Genomic DNA, 17,187 nt, shown 5'->3' on the forward strand with positions numbered 1-17,187 from the left:
GGATACAGCGCGCATCCTGTATCCAGCTTCTGACAGTTCGCTGTATTGGCAATGCAGAATACCGCCAGCTAAAGAGGACTACAAATCCCAACAATACATTATACACCAACACAGAATACCATCAGCTATAGAGGACTACAAATTCCAGCAATACATTATACAGCAACACAGAATACCACCAGCTATAGAGGACTACAAATCCCAGCAATACATTATACAGCAACACAATACTACCAGCTATATAGAGGACTACAAATCTCAGCAATACATTATACAGCAACGAAGAATACCACCAGCTATATAGAGGACTACAAATTCCAGCAATATATTATACAGCAACACGGAATACCACCAGCTATAGAGAACTACAAATCCAAGCAATATATTATACAGCAATGCAAAATAATGTGAAGCGACATACTCTGTGTTGCTGCGGGGTGGCGACCTGATGTCTCCAGGCTCTCTGGAGGGCTGTGCGGGCTCTCTGGTGGGCTGTGCGGCCTCTCTGGTGGGCTGTGCGGCCTCTCTGGTGGGCTGTGCGGCCTCTCTGGTGGGCTGTGCGGGCTCTTACGAGGGCTGTGCGTGGTCTCACCAGGGCTCCAGATAGTCTTGTGGGTGGTTGCGTGCGCTGGACTTCTACAGGATGGAGGAGATGTGCGGCCGGGGCTGTGAGGTCCCCAGCTAGCGCGAAAGCACGGGTACTTGTGAAAATGCCCAGTGCCGGCACCACAGCTTAACCGTAGCTTTCGCTTCCTGACCTTGAAAACCAGAACAAAAATTCAGGGGAATGGGTATCACTGGGACAGGAAAGCAATTGGGATAGCAAGTGACGGAGAAGTGGCACCAACTAGAACAGAGACTGCAGAAAAATCTAAAGAGCTTTTAACCCTTTTCCATTCAGTCTGAAACTAAAACATAGGTTTTGGTTGGAGTTGCACTTTAAACGCCTTTGCTGTAAAGAACCCTTCACCGCAATGGCAGCAACATGGTCTTTCAAGGTCAGCAGTTTTCTACTTGCTCATTGTAAAAGAAAGGTCAGTTTCCCAAAATGTCATATTTTTATATAGACCTAGGATGCATGTGCGCCTGTTAATTGGACGGCTTTGTTTTTGGGCAGGCCTTTTCACTCTATGAAGATGAGATCAGCGACTCCAAGGCCCAACTGGCAGCCATTATCCTCATCATCGGAACCTTCGAGAAGATGAAATGTTTCAGCGAGGAGAATCACGAGCCGCTGAGGACGCAATGTGCACTCGCGGCCTCCAAACTTTTGAAAAAGCCAGATCAGTGCAGAGCCGTAAGCACGTCGGCCCACCTCTTCTGGTCCGGGCGCAACACTGACAAGAACGGCGAGGAGGTAAGAAGATGTATCCTGAGTTGTAAAAGTTCTCATTTACCCGGGTCATGGTATAGCTCGTTGTAGTATGTTATATTCAAAATGACTTGCCATGAATCATTGCCAGGAGAACGGTACTTGCCTGACTGCACTGTGCCAAGTGTAAAGTTTGGTGGAGGGGGGTATGGGGGAATGGGGTTGTTTTTCAGGGGTTCGGCTCGGCCTCTTAGTTCCAGTGAAGGGAACTCTTAAAGGAGAACTATGGGGTCAGTGTTTTTCCCCATAGTTCTCCTTAGTGTAACGGGAGGACACAAACTAGCGTCCTCCCGTTACCCTAAGCTCAGTATACCGCGAGCTGTAGCTCGCGGTATACTGAGACGCAGCAGTCGGAGCGGATCCCGACATGGACGTCGGGATCCGCCCAAGGGGCCAACTCAATATTGGACCCTATGAACTAAGACTGGGATGCCATTAAAGTTCATGTGCGTGTAAAGGCCGGCGTCCCAATACGTTTGGCAATATAGTTGTATGTGCCAGTTGGGCATTAAAGGAGAACTATGGGGTCAGGGCTTTTCCTCATAGTTCTCCTAAGGGTAACGGGAGGACACAAACTAGCGTCCTCCAGTCACCCAAAGCTCAGTATACCGCGAGCTACAGCTCGTGGTATACTGAGACGCCTCAGCCGGGATTGATCCCGACAATACTGTCTGGATCCACCCAGCTGCGTGATTGACAACTGGCTCTGCCTATCTAGAGGCAGAGCCAGCTGTACCCGCCCCCTCCCCCGTCCGGTCCGCCAGTGAGTGAGTGACGGTCACGGCTCTCTGCACAGATAGATCGAGAAGTGAGCGAGCGACGGTATGTGTTCGCTCGCTTCCCGATCTACTGAGCCGACGTGTGACCGTTTCATTGTCACAGGTCGGCTAGAACTGAGGCTGAGTGATTTTCACTCACCTCATAGTTCTCCTTTAAGGCCTACCCACCCTGCTGCTGCTGCATATATGCATTATGCTGTGGTGAAGGGGTTAAAGGAGAACTATGAGATGAGTGATTTCCACTCGCCTCATAGTTTTTGCCGACCTGTGACAATGAGACTGTCACAGGTCGGCTCAGTAGATCGGGAGGTGAGCGAACAGTTACCGGCGTTCGCTCACCTCTCGATCCTGTCACGGCTCTCTGCCGTGACAGGGGAGGGGCTGGATTCCCCTCTCCCCGCTGCGATCCGCCAGGGTACAGCTGGCTCTGCCTCTAGATAGGCAGAGCCAGCTGTCACTCACGCAGCTGGACGGATCTCGACATCGATGTCGGGATCTGCTCCGGCGTCTCAGTATATCGCGTGCTGTAGCTCGCGGTATACTGAGCTTAGGGTGACGGGAGGACGCTAGTTTAAAGGAGAACTATGGGGAAGAGCCCTGACCCCATAGTTCTCCTTTTTAAATAGAATTTAGTCATTTTTGTTTCTACAAATATATAACATGATTAATTAACATTTTTGTTCTATCTGCCCGGAGCTAAGCTTTATCACACAAGACCCGGCCGCTTGTTAATTCATTTATCGCTGTGAAAGGAAAAGATTTATCCGCTAGGTTTCCAAGGCTGACAAAAAAAAAAAAAGCTCAATTTTTCATGTGGATAATCCTCGCACACATCCAGAGCCATTGCTTTAGGTGCAATCGTGGCAAATGCATTAGAGGCGGCCGGTCAGGATCCCACGCTGAACTCTTCAATGCTTTCTCCTCATGCACTTTGTCGCCGTTCTCCAGCTTTGGAACTGAACATCGCATAATACCCAGTTTGGCTGCCTTTTCCATCCTTTTTATTGTATGACCTCCCCCTCCGCTCGCTGCAGAGTACACCAGAGATCACTGCTACAGCACCTAAAATTACACTCTGAAAATATGTAAAAGGTTTCCATTTAGAGACTTTTTTTTATTTTATTTTACTTTTGTACAGAAAGTAAAAAAAAAAAAAAAGATTTTCAGGCTGAGCCACACAAAAAAAAAAGGGGCTTGTAAATGTAATAGAGGCCTGGTGCAGATTTGTACAGCTTGACTGTATGCGCTCTTCAATTCTCACTCTCTATAAATAAGGTTTTCCTTCTCTGCCGGTCTCTTAGAGATGACTATTCCCAGGCAACAGCGACTGTCGCCGATCACTTCATGTAATTATAATTCAAAAGGCAGAATTAATACCACGCCAATTAGGAGATTCCTTTGGTTCAGTTCTTTGAGGTTTTTTATTGTTTCAAGACCGGATGAAGGGGGGAGCGTTGTTGCCCCTATTATGTGTTGGCTGTTTTTCCTTTTGTGATTGAATAATCAGCCTCTTTGGACTTTTCTTATCCGTTTAGTCAGTGATGATCTTAAAAGTAATATATTATATAGAGAATACCAGAGCCCTCACTCCATTGCTCTAACAACGCGGAGTTTATGGGTATGGGGGAACATACGGCCACCCCCCAAGTGACCGTGCCTAAACGGCCAACTGCCAGGCTTGAACAGTGCCACGTGGGAAGGGGCAGTGATGTCATTCCCCCCGGTGATCTCTGACACTGGAGCTTGCCTAGGTTGGACTTCTGCAGCTGGAAGGTGGGGAAGGAGCATGGAGGTGGCGGGCTATCCGCAGACACAGATTGCCCTGACTTGCCAAACGTTAAACCTATATTGAAGGGTAAGTCCACTCTCCCAAGTGAATTTGGGAAAATGGAATTACCCCCTCCAATCTCCTTCCTCGACCTCCGTATACTTGCCTTGCTACCTTCTTGACAAGAAGCGCCTCTCATAGATCAGCACGGTCTGAAGCACATCTCATTGGTGGTCAGCCCGGTCAGGTGACCACACTGACCAATGAGTGCTTGCCATTTGCAGGAGAGATTCAAAATCCATAGCGCAGAGCTGCGCTACATGGCAGTACTGGGTATGGATAGTACACCCGTACTGGTAGAGGGGAAGAAGCGTTCGATGAAAGGTAAGTATAGCAGGGGAGAGGGGGCCAGATTGGAGGGGGTGATTCCATCTTCCCAAATTCACTTGGGAAAGTGGACTTGCCTTTTTAATATATGTTTAACGTTTGGCAAGTCAGGGCATTCTGTGTCTGCGGATAGCCCGCCACCTCCATGCTCCTTCCCCCACCTTCCAGCTGCAGAAGTCCAACCTGGGCAAGCTCCAGTGTCAGAACTCACCGGGGGGAATTACATCACTGCCCCTTCCCACGTGGCTCTGTTCAAGCCTGGCAGTTGGCTGTTTAGGCCTAAGCACTGCTACTTGGGGGGTTGAATTTACTAAGAATGGAGCAGACGAAAGTGTCAATTCATTTTAAAGGGGCTGACGTAAAAAACGTCCGCCCAGCAGGACGAATGCCGTTCATACAGCATCGCTGCCAATAGATGGAGCCAAGGAGCATATTCCTTTAAAAGAACCTGGAGCAGCTGTGCACGGCAACCAATCAGCTTCTATCTTTATTGTTTTCAAAGCTTAACTGAACAAGCTGCAGATAGAAGTTGATTGGTTACTATGCCCGGCTGCTCCAGATTCTGTCTACTCCAATTTTCCTAACTGTGGCTGTGAGAATCTTGCAAAGCCTCATGGGATTCGTAGTTCCACCGCACCTGGAGGGCCGCAGTTTGGCCAACCCTGGTCTAGCTATACACTGAGCAGATGTTTTATCAGCTCATTAATGTTTAAAAGGCTGAATTAAAGTGACATTAAAGGATATTCTCCTCCCCAATGCTAGTGTAAGGACTTGCCTTAAAGGAGAACTATGAGGGGGGTGCTTTTCACTCTCCTCATAGTTCTAGCCGACCTGTGACAATGAGACTGTCACAGGTCGTCTCAGTAGATCGGGAGGTGAGCGAACACATACCGGCGTTCACTCACCTCTCGATCCGGTCACAGCTCTCTGCCGTGACAGGGGAGGGGCTGGATTCCCTCCTCCCCGCTCCGCCAGCGCTGACTGGCAGAACGGACGGGGGAGGGGGCGGGTACAGCTGGCTCTGCCTCTAGATAGACAGAGCCAGCTGTCAGTCACACAGCTGGGCGGATCCAGACCCAATTGTCGGGATCTGCTTCAGCTGCGGCGTCTCAGTATATAGTGAGCTACAGCTCGCGGTATACTGAGCCTAGGGTGACGGGAGGACGCTAGTTTGTGTCCTCCCGTTACCCTAAGGAGAACTATAGGGAAAAGCCTTAACCCCATAGTTCTCCTTTTAAATGATGCCTCTTGATCCGATCATCTTCTTTCCAGTAGTTTTCAGCAGTCCCTCCAGCGCTGGTGCCGGTCTCTGATCCAGCACTGACTGCTGTGTCTTCCCACTGAGTCTGTGCGGGTGCACGCTGCCTGCTTCGACTTACCTTGCGTCTCTCCTCGTCTCCCAGCCGAAGATCTGTACTGTGCATGCGCCCGCCACAAGACCCTTTGCGGCCGCCGGAGATTTTTCAGATCTTTGGATGGGAGCGCTCAGCAGAGACACAGGTAAGTTATGAAAAAGGTAAAACTTTCTTTTTTAATGTTTTTGCATATATCTACTGCTTGCCAGCCATAGATATATCCAAAAACCCCCTGAGGGCTCAATTATCCTTTAATGTTAGTTTCCTTTAATGAAACTAACACACTGGGATGAGGATTCTTATTTTACAAACAGTGTTGGTTATTTTCAGTCCAATGGAAGAGGAAAATGACAGTCCATGGCTCAATATTATAATATTGCTTATGCTAATTGGGTACTCCCTGATCTACTTCTTTTATGGCGTCCCCATGTATGGAAAACCTATAAAAGTTTTTTAGTTTTTAGGAAAGGCCGGTCATACTGTCAGTCATGGCATTAATACATTCCTAACATAGACTGAAAGCCTCCTCTTGTCATAAGACAGCCGTTGTATTGTCAGGCCAGCACGTCGAGTATCCGGCACAATTGCAAGCGTTCTTGGAGGTTGAGCTGAGTCATATGTTTGGTTCATAATGTTTTGTTATTTATCATCGTATTCAGGGGTCGCACTGCGTATCGGAGTAATGTATTACTCAGGGACGCAAGGCTTTGTGCGCTGAAAAACAGTCACGCTCTCGCCGCATCTAACTTGTGCAAGTATGTCTCTTGTTTGCTGTGCGGAGCCATGCACTGTGGAGGGATATCAGAGGAGAGGGCCTTGTTTATCTTACATAGAGCTGGGAGTTCTTGAACCATTGCAGAGATGGTGACTAATACTTGGAACAGCTCACAGGACGGAGGCCAGCAGCATGACTTGCAAAGGCGTTGTCACCCTCTTTATCAGTTGCAGGGGTGGGATATAACATGTAACTGTACCATTTCCTGACCAGGGGTTACCTTACTCTGTCCTTGTCTCCCGTTTACTCTCCTATGTTGTCCCCTTATCACATTAGCTTCTAGCCGAGACTACAGACTACCTCCCTGATGATCCTAGCACCAAGCATAGTCTGCGCCAGTTAGCTGCGCTTCTTCCCTTTCCTTTTTTCTGTTCACTAGCAGCAAGCTGGGCTGTTGTCAGCATCGGGAAACCCACCTTAACCAATGCCATGCAGCTGTCAATGGAGTGCACATAGAAGGGGGGAAATGGGAGCAGCGCTTGGATGCAACAATGGATGACAAAAAAGCATGACGGTTGTTTTGATGCTCAACGATTTTATAAATTGTCCTGCGGTCAGGGTTTGGTTGTGTTGCACAGTGCCGTCATCCTAAAATGTTTTCGGGCACTGGGGGCTTTTCCTCCTGTTTGCTGTGTGATATTGCACTTTGCTGTTAAAGAAGAACTATGAGATGAGTGATTTCCACTCACCTCATAGTTCTAGCCGACCTGTGACAATGAGACTGTCCCAGGTCGGCTCAGTAGATCGGGAGGTGAGCGAACAGATACCGGGTTCGCTCACCTCTCGATCCGGTCACGGCTCACTGCCGTGACAGGGGGAGGGGCTGGATTCCCCTCTCCCCGCTCCGATCTGCCAGCGCTGACTGGCGGAACGGACGGGGAGGGGGGCGGGTACAGCTGGCTCTGCCTCTAGATAGGCAGAGCCAGCTGTCACTCACGCAGCTGGGCGGATCCCGACGTCCATGTCGGGATCCGCTGCGGCATCTCAGTATACTAAGCCTAGGGTGACGGGAGGACGCTAGTTTGTGTCCTCCCGTTACCCTGAGGAGAACTATGTGGAAAAACACTGAACCCATAGTTCTCCTTTTTTAATATTGTTTCATTAAATGATTACAATTTCCACCACTCAAGACTCATTGTGCAAAATGGAAAAAAACATTCACATGGTGATTCTTCACGAATGAAACATGATCTTTCTACCAGTTTCAGCCGGTCACTGGTCCTACATCCTTTTTGAAGGGGTGGCTCCCTGGCTTGCAGGGTCCTATGGAGCCCTGTTGAAGCCGCCATTTCATGTGCACTCCTGGGCGAGGACAACAGGCCAACATGAGGAAGCTGCCTGCCCGCCCAAGAGGACAAGACACACCTCCTCTAATTGAAGTCCTTGACAGCGGCTACCAAGATTGCTTCGAGAGCCACTGTCCATCACTTGCCTTTGAGGAGGAGCCGAGGTGTGTCTTGTGTGTGGCTTCCTCACGTTTCCCTGTTGCCCTCTCCTAGGAGTGCTCATGAAGGAGGAAGAGGCCTGTCCTGTGTGCGTGTCATCTTCAGTGTGTGTTGACGCAGGCAGCTCCCTCGCATTGGTCACTTTTTATGAATGACGGGGCGCGCTGACACTAGGGCTGCACCGATACCGAGTATTTGGGCGAGTACTTGTACTTGCCCAAATGCGCCGATACCTTCCTCCTGTACCGGAACGTCCGGTCAGAGGGAGATTTCCTCTGACCGGCAATGCCGTAGGGGAACATGGAGCCGGCTTCCCGTGCAATCAGGAAGCTGGGCGGCGAGTCATGACCCGCCTCCCGGTTTCCTGATTGGCCAAACAGCAGGCTCCTTGCTGATTGGCAGGGAACCTGGCTTTCCAGCCAATGAGCATGGAGCCGGCTTCCCGTTCAATCAGGGAGGCGAGTCATTGCTCGCCGCCCAGCTTCCAGTTTGCTCGGGAAGCCGGTTTGATGCTGATTGGCCAGGAAACCCGCTTCCCAGCCAATCACAAGCCTGATTGCCCAGGAAGCCAGCTCTATGCCAGCAGAAGTACTGGTATCGGCGAGTACCGAAAGCAAAATATCGGTACTCCATACCGAAAAACCTGTATCGGTGCATCCCTAGCTGACACTATGAATGATGGGTCATGTAGTCCCGGGGGGAATGTGATCACATGACTAGAAATTACGTTATGAGTGCACATGACCTGGCCAAGGGCATGCCGGAAGTCGGAGGATGCGGCTCTAAAAGTGTTTCTGAACATTATCGTATGGAATCCTCTATTCTCTTGTGCTAAAGTAAAGTAGATCCCGGTGTATTGCTGATATATAAAAACTTTGCTAGTACTTGAACTTTTCCTCCGTGTTCCCTCCCAATTACCGCCTGTCTGATTTTGTTCTATTGTAGATTCACAGTGGCAAACGCGTTATGGAGTGTCTGAAGAAGGCTCTGAAGATTGCTAATCAGTGCATGGACCCTTCCCTTCAAGTACAGCTCTTCATAGAAATCCTCAACAAATACATCTACTTCTACGAGAAGGAAAATGATACGGTAAGCCCCGAGTTCTCCTCACTTCTCTCTCTGTCAGAGGGGAACAAAGAAGTAGCTGCAAACACCTAGCTCTGGCATGTGGATAATGGGTGTTCTAAGTCAGTTGTCAGTGGTGTTCAAGGGCAGAATATATCTTCTATATGGTATAGTGCTGAGCTTTCTGAATGCTCCTGACCTGTCGTCTGGAATACATTTAAAGCATAACTGATAGAGAAAAACAAATGATATAATATAGCCAACTACGGTGATGGATCCAGAGGAGGCAGCTGCCTTCATAACTGTTTCTGTCTCTCTGTCTATCTCTATCTCTCTGTCTCTCTCTCTCTCTGTCTCTCTCTCTCTCTGTGTCTCTCTCTCTCTGTGTCTCTCTCTCTCTGTGTCTCTCTCTCTCTGTGTCTCTCTCTCTCTCTGTGTCTCTCTCTCTGTGTGTCTCTCTCTCTCTCTCTCTGTCTGTCTCTCTCTCTCTCTCTGTGTCCTCTGTCTCTCTCTGTGTCTCTGTCTCTCTCCTGTGTCTCTGTCTCTCTCCTGTGTCTCTGTCTCTCTCCTGTGTCTCTGTCTCTCTCCTGTGTCTCTGTCTCTCTCCTGTCAGCGGCTGTCTCTCTCTCTCCGTGGTTGCAGGACCCTGTGTATTGCACCAATGACACATTGATCGTGGTAGCAGTGCCACGCGCAGTAGTTTAATCTGGGCTAGATCTCCTACTGGCAGCCACCGGATGTGATGTCACCGGATGTGATGTCACCGGATGTGATGTCACCGGATGTGATGTCACCGCATGTGATGTCACCAGTCGGAGAAATCGACAATTCTGACCTTTCGATGGAACACCCCGGTAAACATAGGTCAATAATAAAAAAAAAACTTGTCCTAACTCCATAAATTATTCCTTCCAGGTCACCATCCAGGTCCTGAACCAGCTCATCCAGAAGATCCGAGAAGACCTCCCGAACCTGGAGGCCTGCGAGGAGACGGAACAGATCAACAAACACTTTCACAACACCCTGGAGCACTTACGCCTACGGAAAGAGTCCCCGGAATCAGACGGGCCCTTATACGAGGGGCTTGTCCTTTAAGCAACAATACGTCCGTAGATCGTGCCTTCAGAAATGCCAAGTATGAGAGCCGTCGATTTCCCCCAATTGTTCTGAGCACTTCAAAATGTTACTTGAGTTGTTTTAAAACGGATGTGCTTAGAACAGCTTTCATGATTTAGATTCTGCAAAATCCTGATCTATCGGTTTGTACTGCGACGACGGCGGTGGCGGCGGTTTGTTGCACTACAAAGATATTAACCTTTTCCATGCCTGCTGGTTATGATCAATACTGGCCCGGTACAAGGAGCAGTATGGGCCCAAAAAGTATGGCATTTAAAGGGACTGCTTACCTGCGAACAGTTATCGTTACGTCATGTAAAGACCCGGCGACGTTCGACGAAACGCCCACAATGAGAGATGAAATATTCTTCACACGCCCGCACTATGCTAGCTGCCATTTGAGGGAGCTGAGGAGCGACGGCAGGTAGTTTCCTCCACTGAAATGATTAGGAAGGACGTGAAGTGTGTTTTGAAGGCAAAAAGAACGGAGCTCGGTGACCTCGTGAAACGCGTTCTACCATTTATTAGAAAATAAGTCATAGATATATACTGTGAAACGTAAGAAAACGACAGAGTATCGGCATATTAATCCGCTGGCCAACAGGAAATTATCCATTAAAATGTATCAAAAACCATAATGGAAAACGCGCCTCAAATCCACGAGCTGCAATAAACAGCATCTGCTGTGACAGCTGACACGTTTCAGGATTCCTTCGCTCTTTATTCAGAGGAAAGGGGGGGGGCGACCGCAGAAACGTGTCTACCATGACAGCAGATGCTGTTTATTAGGCTGCTTATGATTTCTTATTAATAGGTGGTAGAACGCGCTCTGTTTTTCTGTTTAGTTTGCTACACCAGATTCTCCTCTCTGATTAAAGGTCAGCACCCCCCCGTTATAATCTGATTGTTTAATTGTCTTTTAGATCTACAAACAGCTATGTAGTGTGAGAGTCTAATTGGACAGCTCAGGTAGGTCCTCTCATGACGTAGTTTTGGTAAATTTAAAGTCGATTGTACAAACATTGTATAGTCACCTTTAGGGATGCACCAATACTAGTAGCGGTGTCGGTGCCGATACTGGTACTTGTACTCTCCCAAATGCTCCGATACCGGAACTTCCGGTCAGAGGGAGATTTCCTCTGACCGGCAGTGCCGTAGGGGAACATGGAGCCGGCTTCCCGGTCAATCAGGGAGCCGGATGGCGAGTAATGACCCGCCTCTTTGCTTCCTGATTGGCAGAGAAGCTGGTTCGAGGCTGATTGGCTGGGAAGCCAGCTTTCCAGCCAATCGGCATGGAACCGCTTCCTGCCAATCAGGGAGGCGGGTCATTACTTGCCGCCCGGCTTCCTGATTTGGCCGGGAAGCCGGCTTGATGCTGATTGCCTGGGAATCGGGTTTCCCAGCCAATTGCAATTGTGCCAGCCAAACAACTTCCTGGGCGATCAAGAAGCCGAGTGGCATGTCATTACCCGCCGCCTGGCTTCCTGATTGCCCGGGAAGCCAGCTCTATGCCAGCAGAAGAACCAGTATCGGCGAGCACTGAACGCAGAATATCGGTATTCGTTACCGAAAAAACGATATCGGTGCATCCCTAGTCAGCTTCTAACTTGTATGGAGACCCCAAGAGCTGCCGGCCATGGTGACATTTGGAAACAGAGTATTGATATTATAAATGAGGTGAGGGAGATGATGATGATGATTTACTTGAGGGAGATGATGGTGATGATTTACTTGATCTTGCCTGAAGACGCTGGATTATAAAACGCATGTTTCCACCTTCGTTTTAAACACATTGTCAAATAATGATCCATCCGCGTCACTGAAACCTTTCTACAAACCAGCTTGCAGGTCTTATTTGGGGGACATTTAGGAAGTTTGGTATATTTTAGGGGGAACGCCGGGTGAAAAGCTCTATGCACGGCCGAGAGACACGTGTGTGGGAAAAGTTTTCTCTACCTGAAGATTTGTTGATCCGTTTAGCCATTCTTGTGATTCACACAGCCCCGCCACACTGCATACAGGGAAGAGGACGCCACTGTTGTCTTATTTGGCATTCCACGCGCCCCGTGTCGCCCTTTCACCTGTGTATTCTGCCGTTTTGCCTGGAGTTCATTTTTAAGACGATCTGCTTGTTTAGCATTTTCCATTTACTGCAGGTATCGGACATTTCATTGCCCGTGGTGGGCGAGCGCGCTACTTTTTCTGATCTATTGAGGAACACGGGTCCTGATATAACGCGGAGCCTCTAACGAGTAGAGATTCTGGGCCCGTTCGCACCAAAGGGCGCCAGTTTTGGTGCACATAACGTACTGGTGTGCCTTGTGGCAATGCGATGTGCTGTTACAATGTATCGCAGTACTTCATTTAAATGAAATGACTTCATGACACTTCATTCCTTTCTATGGCTGGCGACGTGTTGCCGCATGTTGTAATCCTCTTGGTTGCGATAAAAACGTATGCTTGCTTCTTTTTATTGCAACCAAAGCGTTGGTGTGAACAGGCCCCATACAAAGCCAGGGGTTTATTTTAGGGATGCACCGTTACCGGTTTTTCGGTATCGAGTACAAGGACCGATTTTATTTTTTTTCCCGGTAACCGCCGATACCGAATACCAATACCGGAAGTCCCATTAAGGAAGTCAGGCGACATGTAACGACTCGCCACCTGGCTTCCAGATCAGCAGGCGGCGTGTAACGACTCGTCACCGGGCTTCCAGATCAGCGGGCGGCGTGTAACGACTCGTCACCGGGCTTCCAGATCAGCGGGCGGCGTGTAACGACTCGTCACCGGGCTTCCAGATCAGCGGGCGGCGTGTAACGACTCGTCACCTGGCTTCCAGATCAGCGGGCGTCATGTAACGACTCGCCACCTGGCTTCCAGATCAGCGGGTGGCGTGTAACGACTCGTCACCTGGCTTCCAGATCAGCGGGCGGCGTGTAACGACTCGCCACCTGGCTTCCAGATCACCAGGTGACGAGGAAGCATGGAGCCGGCTTTCTGGCCCATCAGGAAGCCGGGCGCCGTGTAATGGCGCTTGCCCGATTTTCCTCATTGGTCGAGAAGCTGGCCAATGAGGAAGCCGGACAACGTATCATTACACGACGCCCGGCTTCCTGATTGGCCAGGAAGCCGGCTCCATGCTCCCTCGTCGCCAGGTGACGAGGGAGCATGAAGCCGGCTTTCTTGCCAATCAGAAAGCCCGGGGGGCGTGTAATGACACGCTGCCTGGTTTCCTGATTGGCCGGCTCCATGCTCCCTCGTCATGGGATGGAGCTCAAGTATCGGGCTCGGCATCGTTGTCCGGTGCAGTTTAGAAACCACATCTGGCTTGCTATGTATGGCAGGGTTCCCATCTGTGGCCCACAGGGGCCAAAATCCCATGCATCCAACAGCTCCAGTCAGTGCAGAAAGGTAATTATATCAAAGTAGCGTCTGCAAACTCTTCATCATTTCAAATGCCAAAAACAGGTTCAGGATTAAAACGTTCCCAATGCTGGTTAGTAAATGAAAGGCAGAATCTGATTGGCTGTTGGGGGCGGCAAGACTTTTTTCCCTTCTCCGGACAGTTTTATCGATGAGCGCTCGTAGGTTGCCGTTTGTGGGCTTCAGCTGTCCTTGTCCCCTCCATTTTTCTTCTTCTTCTTTTAATCTAGTGAACGGCTGTGTGTGAGGCCTCTCATCATTTCCAGCTTGTTCCAGAGCATGCAGAGAGACTTTTAAAATTTCACATTGACATTTCCTTTTTTTTTTTTTCTTTTAGTTAAACAAGGTTCTGTGGTGTTCAGTGAGGGGCCACTACAGTGCACAGAGCTCATTCACCTGTCCCAGATAGTTTAAAAGAAGACGTCTGTGATCTCTATAGTGTATGTATAACCATAATTGTAAATTTAGGTTTGAAATGAGTTATATGCACATCTATTCATCTGATGATTTGCACCCGTGATATAATAAAATGACTATTAACAGTTTACAATGGTCTGATTTCCTGTTTTGTTTTTTTTTTGTAAATTGACCGGGGGGCTGATCTGTAATTTAAAGTATATTTTAACCGATACAGTTGTACGCGGCGGGATCAAAAAAAGGTTGTGCTTAGGTTTGCGATCTGTAAGTAGCATGGTGGTGGTAGGGAGAGGGGTGGGGGGGGAGAGCTCAGAGAGAGAGATCCATTCTGTATTTCAAAGTTTTTATTGGTTTTTTGGTTTTCCATTTTTATACAGAAATAATTTGTTACAGTCAAATATCATGTGCATCATAGCCAATTATCTGGTTGTCTTTAATATCGACACAGTACCCCCCCCCCTCTTAAAAGTATTTAAGGCCTTAGTGGTTCCGTTACCTATGCATAGTTAAACTATAAGAGCCCATTTGTTAAAGGAGAACTATGAGGTGAGTGCTTTTCACTCACCTCATAGTTCTAGCCGACCTGTGACAATGAGACTGTCACAGGTCGGCTCAGTAGATCGGGAGGTGAGCGAACACATACCGGCGTTCCCTCACCTCTCGATCCTGTCATGGCTCTCTGCCGTGACAGGGGAGGGGCTGGATTCCCCCCTCCCCGATCCTCCAGCGCTGACTGGCGGAACGGACGGGGGAGGGGGCGGGTACAGCTGGCTCTGCCTCTAGATAGGCAGAGCCAGCTGTCACTCACGCAGCTGGGCGGATCTCGACATCGATGTCGGGATCTGCTGCGGCATCTCAGTATAGTATACTGAGCTTAGGGTAACGGGAGGACGCTAGTTTGCACTGACCCCATAGTTCTCCTTTTAATAGCTGGGGGCAGGAGGACCTATATAATTTGTTTTCTTAACAATACAAATATTGCTGTTCCTCACTATGTCCACACATGGTAGTTTCTTGTGGTGGACTGGATTACCCCTTCCACCAATCGATAATAAAAAATCGGAAACACTGTTCATTAAGCAGAAAATAACAAGAAGAAAGAAAAGTAGAAAAATGACGAGAAAGGAAAAAAGAAAGGAAAGAGATAGTTGCAGATTCCTAAGGTTCAGATTTCCAGAGCGGTAGATATCCTGAACAAGGCTCACTGCGTGCCCGAAAAATGTACAATCTTTTGATATGTCAACCATGGCTCCCATATTGCTTCGAAACGCGAGTTTCCGAGGGGAGATCCAGCTGTATCCTTATGGATACAGCCGGATACGCGCGTTAATACGTCCCAAAGAAGCTCCTGTACTTCTTTGGGCATATGGCGTTTTACCGCACGGTAAAACGCGCAGGTGAGAACCATGCCCATAGGCGCACATGGGTTTTCACCTGTTGCGCGTTACGCGCAGTAAAACGCTCAGGTGTGAACCGAGCCTAAATGTGGTAGCTACATACGTTTTCATTGAGTGTTTTTTGCTCTTTTATTTTCACCTGGTGATCCTGCCAGTAACGCACTTCCTGTCTCAATGCTCACTCCTCTAATTGTTCCAATTATCTATGGAGGAAGCCAGGCTGGATTTCAAACATGGCTTCCTCCCCCATCTCCATTTCTTGGTGAACTGATGGGAATCACTAGTTTAGAGGAGACCGTTAACATTGATCTTTTCAGTTCATCTCACAGGAAGTGACATCACTGCATTTCTGGCAAGATCAACAGCTATTATCTGTACTTGATGAAAATGTTCTTGGGTTGGTAAAAGGAAACCAATGGAGCCAACACATCTAAGGACTGATGAAGTGTGTGTGGACTGACCAAACATCTAAGAAGACTCTAACCGATATGCTGTTCAGCTTTTTGTTGCGTCGGTGACCCAAGATCATCAAGACCTTGAGTCCAATGACTGAGTACATTCTTGCCTCGTCTCCGGAAAGCCAACAATTTCCCTCTCTGGGTCCATCTTTTCGGCATATAAAGGTTTGTTTTTTTCTCGTTCATGGGGAAAATTCTGAGATTGTAATCCTCCAAACCCTCTGCAAGGCGGCGAGTGCACCTGGCTGTCCAATCTTGGTGCTCAGTTCGAAATCACTTTTACTTGTTACAGGACCACAAATTCTTCTCGGCTAGAGGACCAGACTTTGTGCTGGCAGTGTCCGCTCTGCTCCAGATCATTTTTAGCCACCTGAATTTATATACTGCATTGCCTCTAGAAACTTCTCAAACTCTGCTAAAACTGCAGTTACTCTTAAAGGAGAACTATGGGGGTCAGGGCTTTTCCCCATAGTTCTCCTATGGGTAACACAGACTAGCGTCCTCACCTCACCCAAAGCTCAGTGTATAGGGAGCTAGAGCTCGCGGTATACTGAGACGCCGCAGCCGGGATGGATCCCGACAATTATGTCTGGATCCACCCAGCCACGTGAGTGACAGCTGGCTCTGCCTATCTAGAGGCAGAGCCAGCTTTAGCCGCCCCCTCCCCCGTCCATTCCGCCAGTCAGCTCTGCAGGATCGTAGAGGGGAGGGGGGGAATTCCAGCAGGGAGCCGTGAGTGACAGTCACGGCTCTGCAGGCATAGGATCGACGGTATGTGTTCGCTCACTTCCCGATCTATTGAGCCGACGTGTTTACAGTTTCTTTGTCGCACAACGGTTCGAACTATGAGGATGAGTGATTTTTCTCTCGCCTCCCATAGGGAAGAACAGGCTGTTGCGTACAATCACATGCAGCACCTGTCCTTCCCGGGAGCGGCCCGATACGGCCCTGCACTCTGCACAGATCTGTACGGGCCGATTCTAGCTGTGTGAACGAGGCCTAAAGATTTATATCATAAATAAGAATACAATCAAAGTATTGCTCACTTTGGGCAGTGTGCTGCTATATTGAGGATACTTTGACATTTTTTACTTATACAAATATCTTTTACATCAAACTGGTATTCACGTTGGAGTATAGAGTGCTGACGTAATGGATGGATGGTGCCATAGCAATCGGATAAGAATATGAAGCCAGCACACCTTGTGCCTCTGCAATTTTATATGACATGCTGAATGAACGTCCATAAAGACAATTTGATTGCAGAAGATTGAGGTGTGCTAGCAACATATTCTTATCTTACCTCATCAGACACGGAGGCCGATGATACTTGCTGGCAGCAAGTATCTGACATTTTCACTGACATTCTCCAGGTCATTTAGTTTTATATGAGGAGAGAAAATATATATATTTTTGGTTCGGCGACGGAC

General features: G+C 48.6%; 1 protein-coding gene across 1 annotated transcript in view; it reads left to right on the top strand.

Moving 5' to 3' along the window:
* VPS35 (VPS35, retromer complex component) overlaps positions 1–17,187 on the top strand; it is an 83,177-nt gene that overhangs the window by 53,326 nt on the left and 12,664 nt on the right. The window contains exons 15-17 of the mRNA XM_018553257.1: positions 1,118–1,357; positions 8,827–8,970; positions 9,862–10,043. Of these exons, the coding sequence (XP_018408759.1) occupies positions 1,118–1,357; positions 8,827–8,970; positions 9,862–10,041 (564 nt within the window). The 3' untranslated portion in view covers positions 10,042–10,043. The remainder of the gene's footprint in view (positions 1–1,117; positions 1,358–8,826; positions 8,971–9,861; positions 10,044–17,187) is intronic.

This window comes from Nanorana parkeri, unplaced genomic scaffold (assembly GCF_000935625.1).
Source record: "Nanorana parkeri isolate BGI_ZX_2015 unplaced genomic scaffold, ASM93562v1 scaffold6, whole genome shotgun sequence".
NCBI classification, from domain to species: Eukaryota; Metazoa; Chordata; class Amphibia; order Anura; family Dicroglossidae; genus Nanorana; species Nanorana parkeri.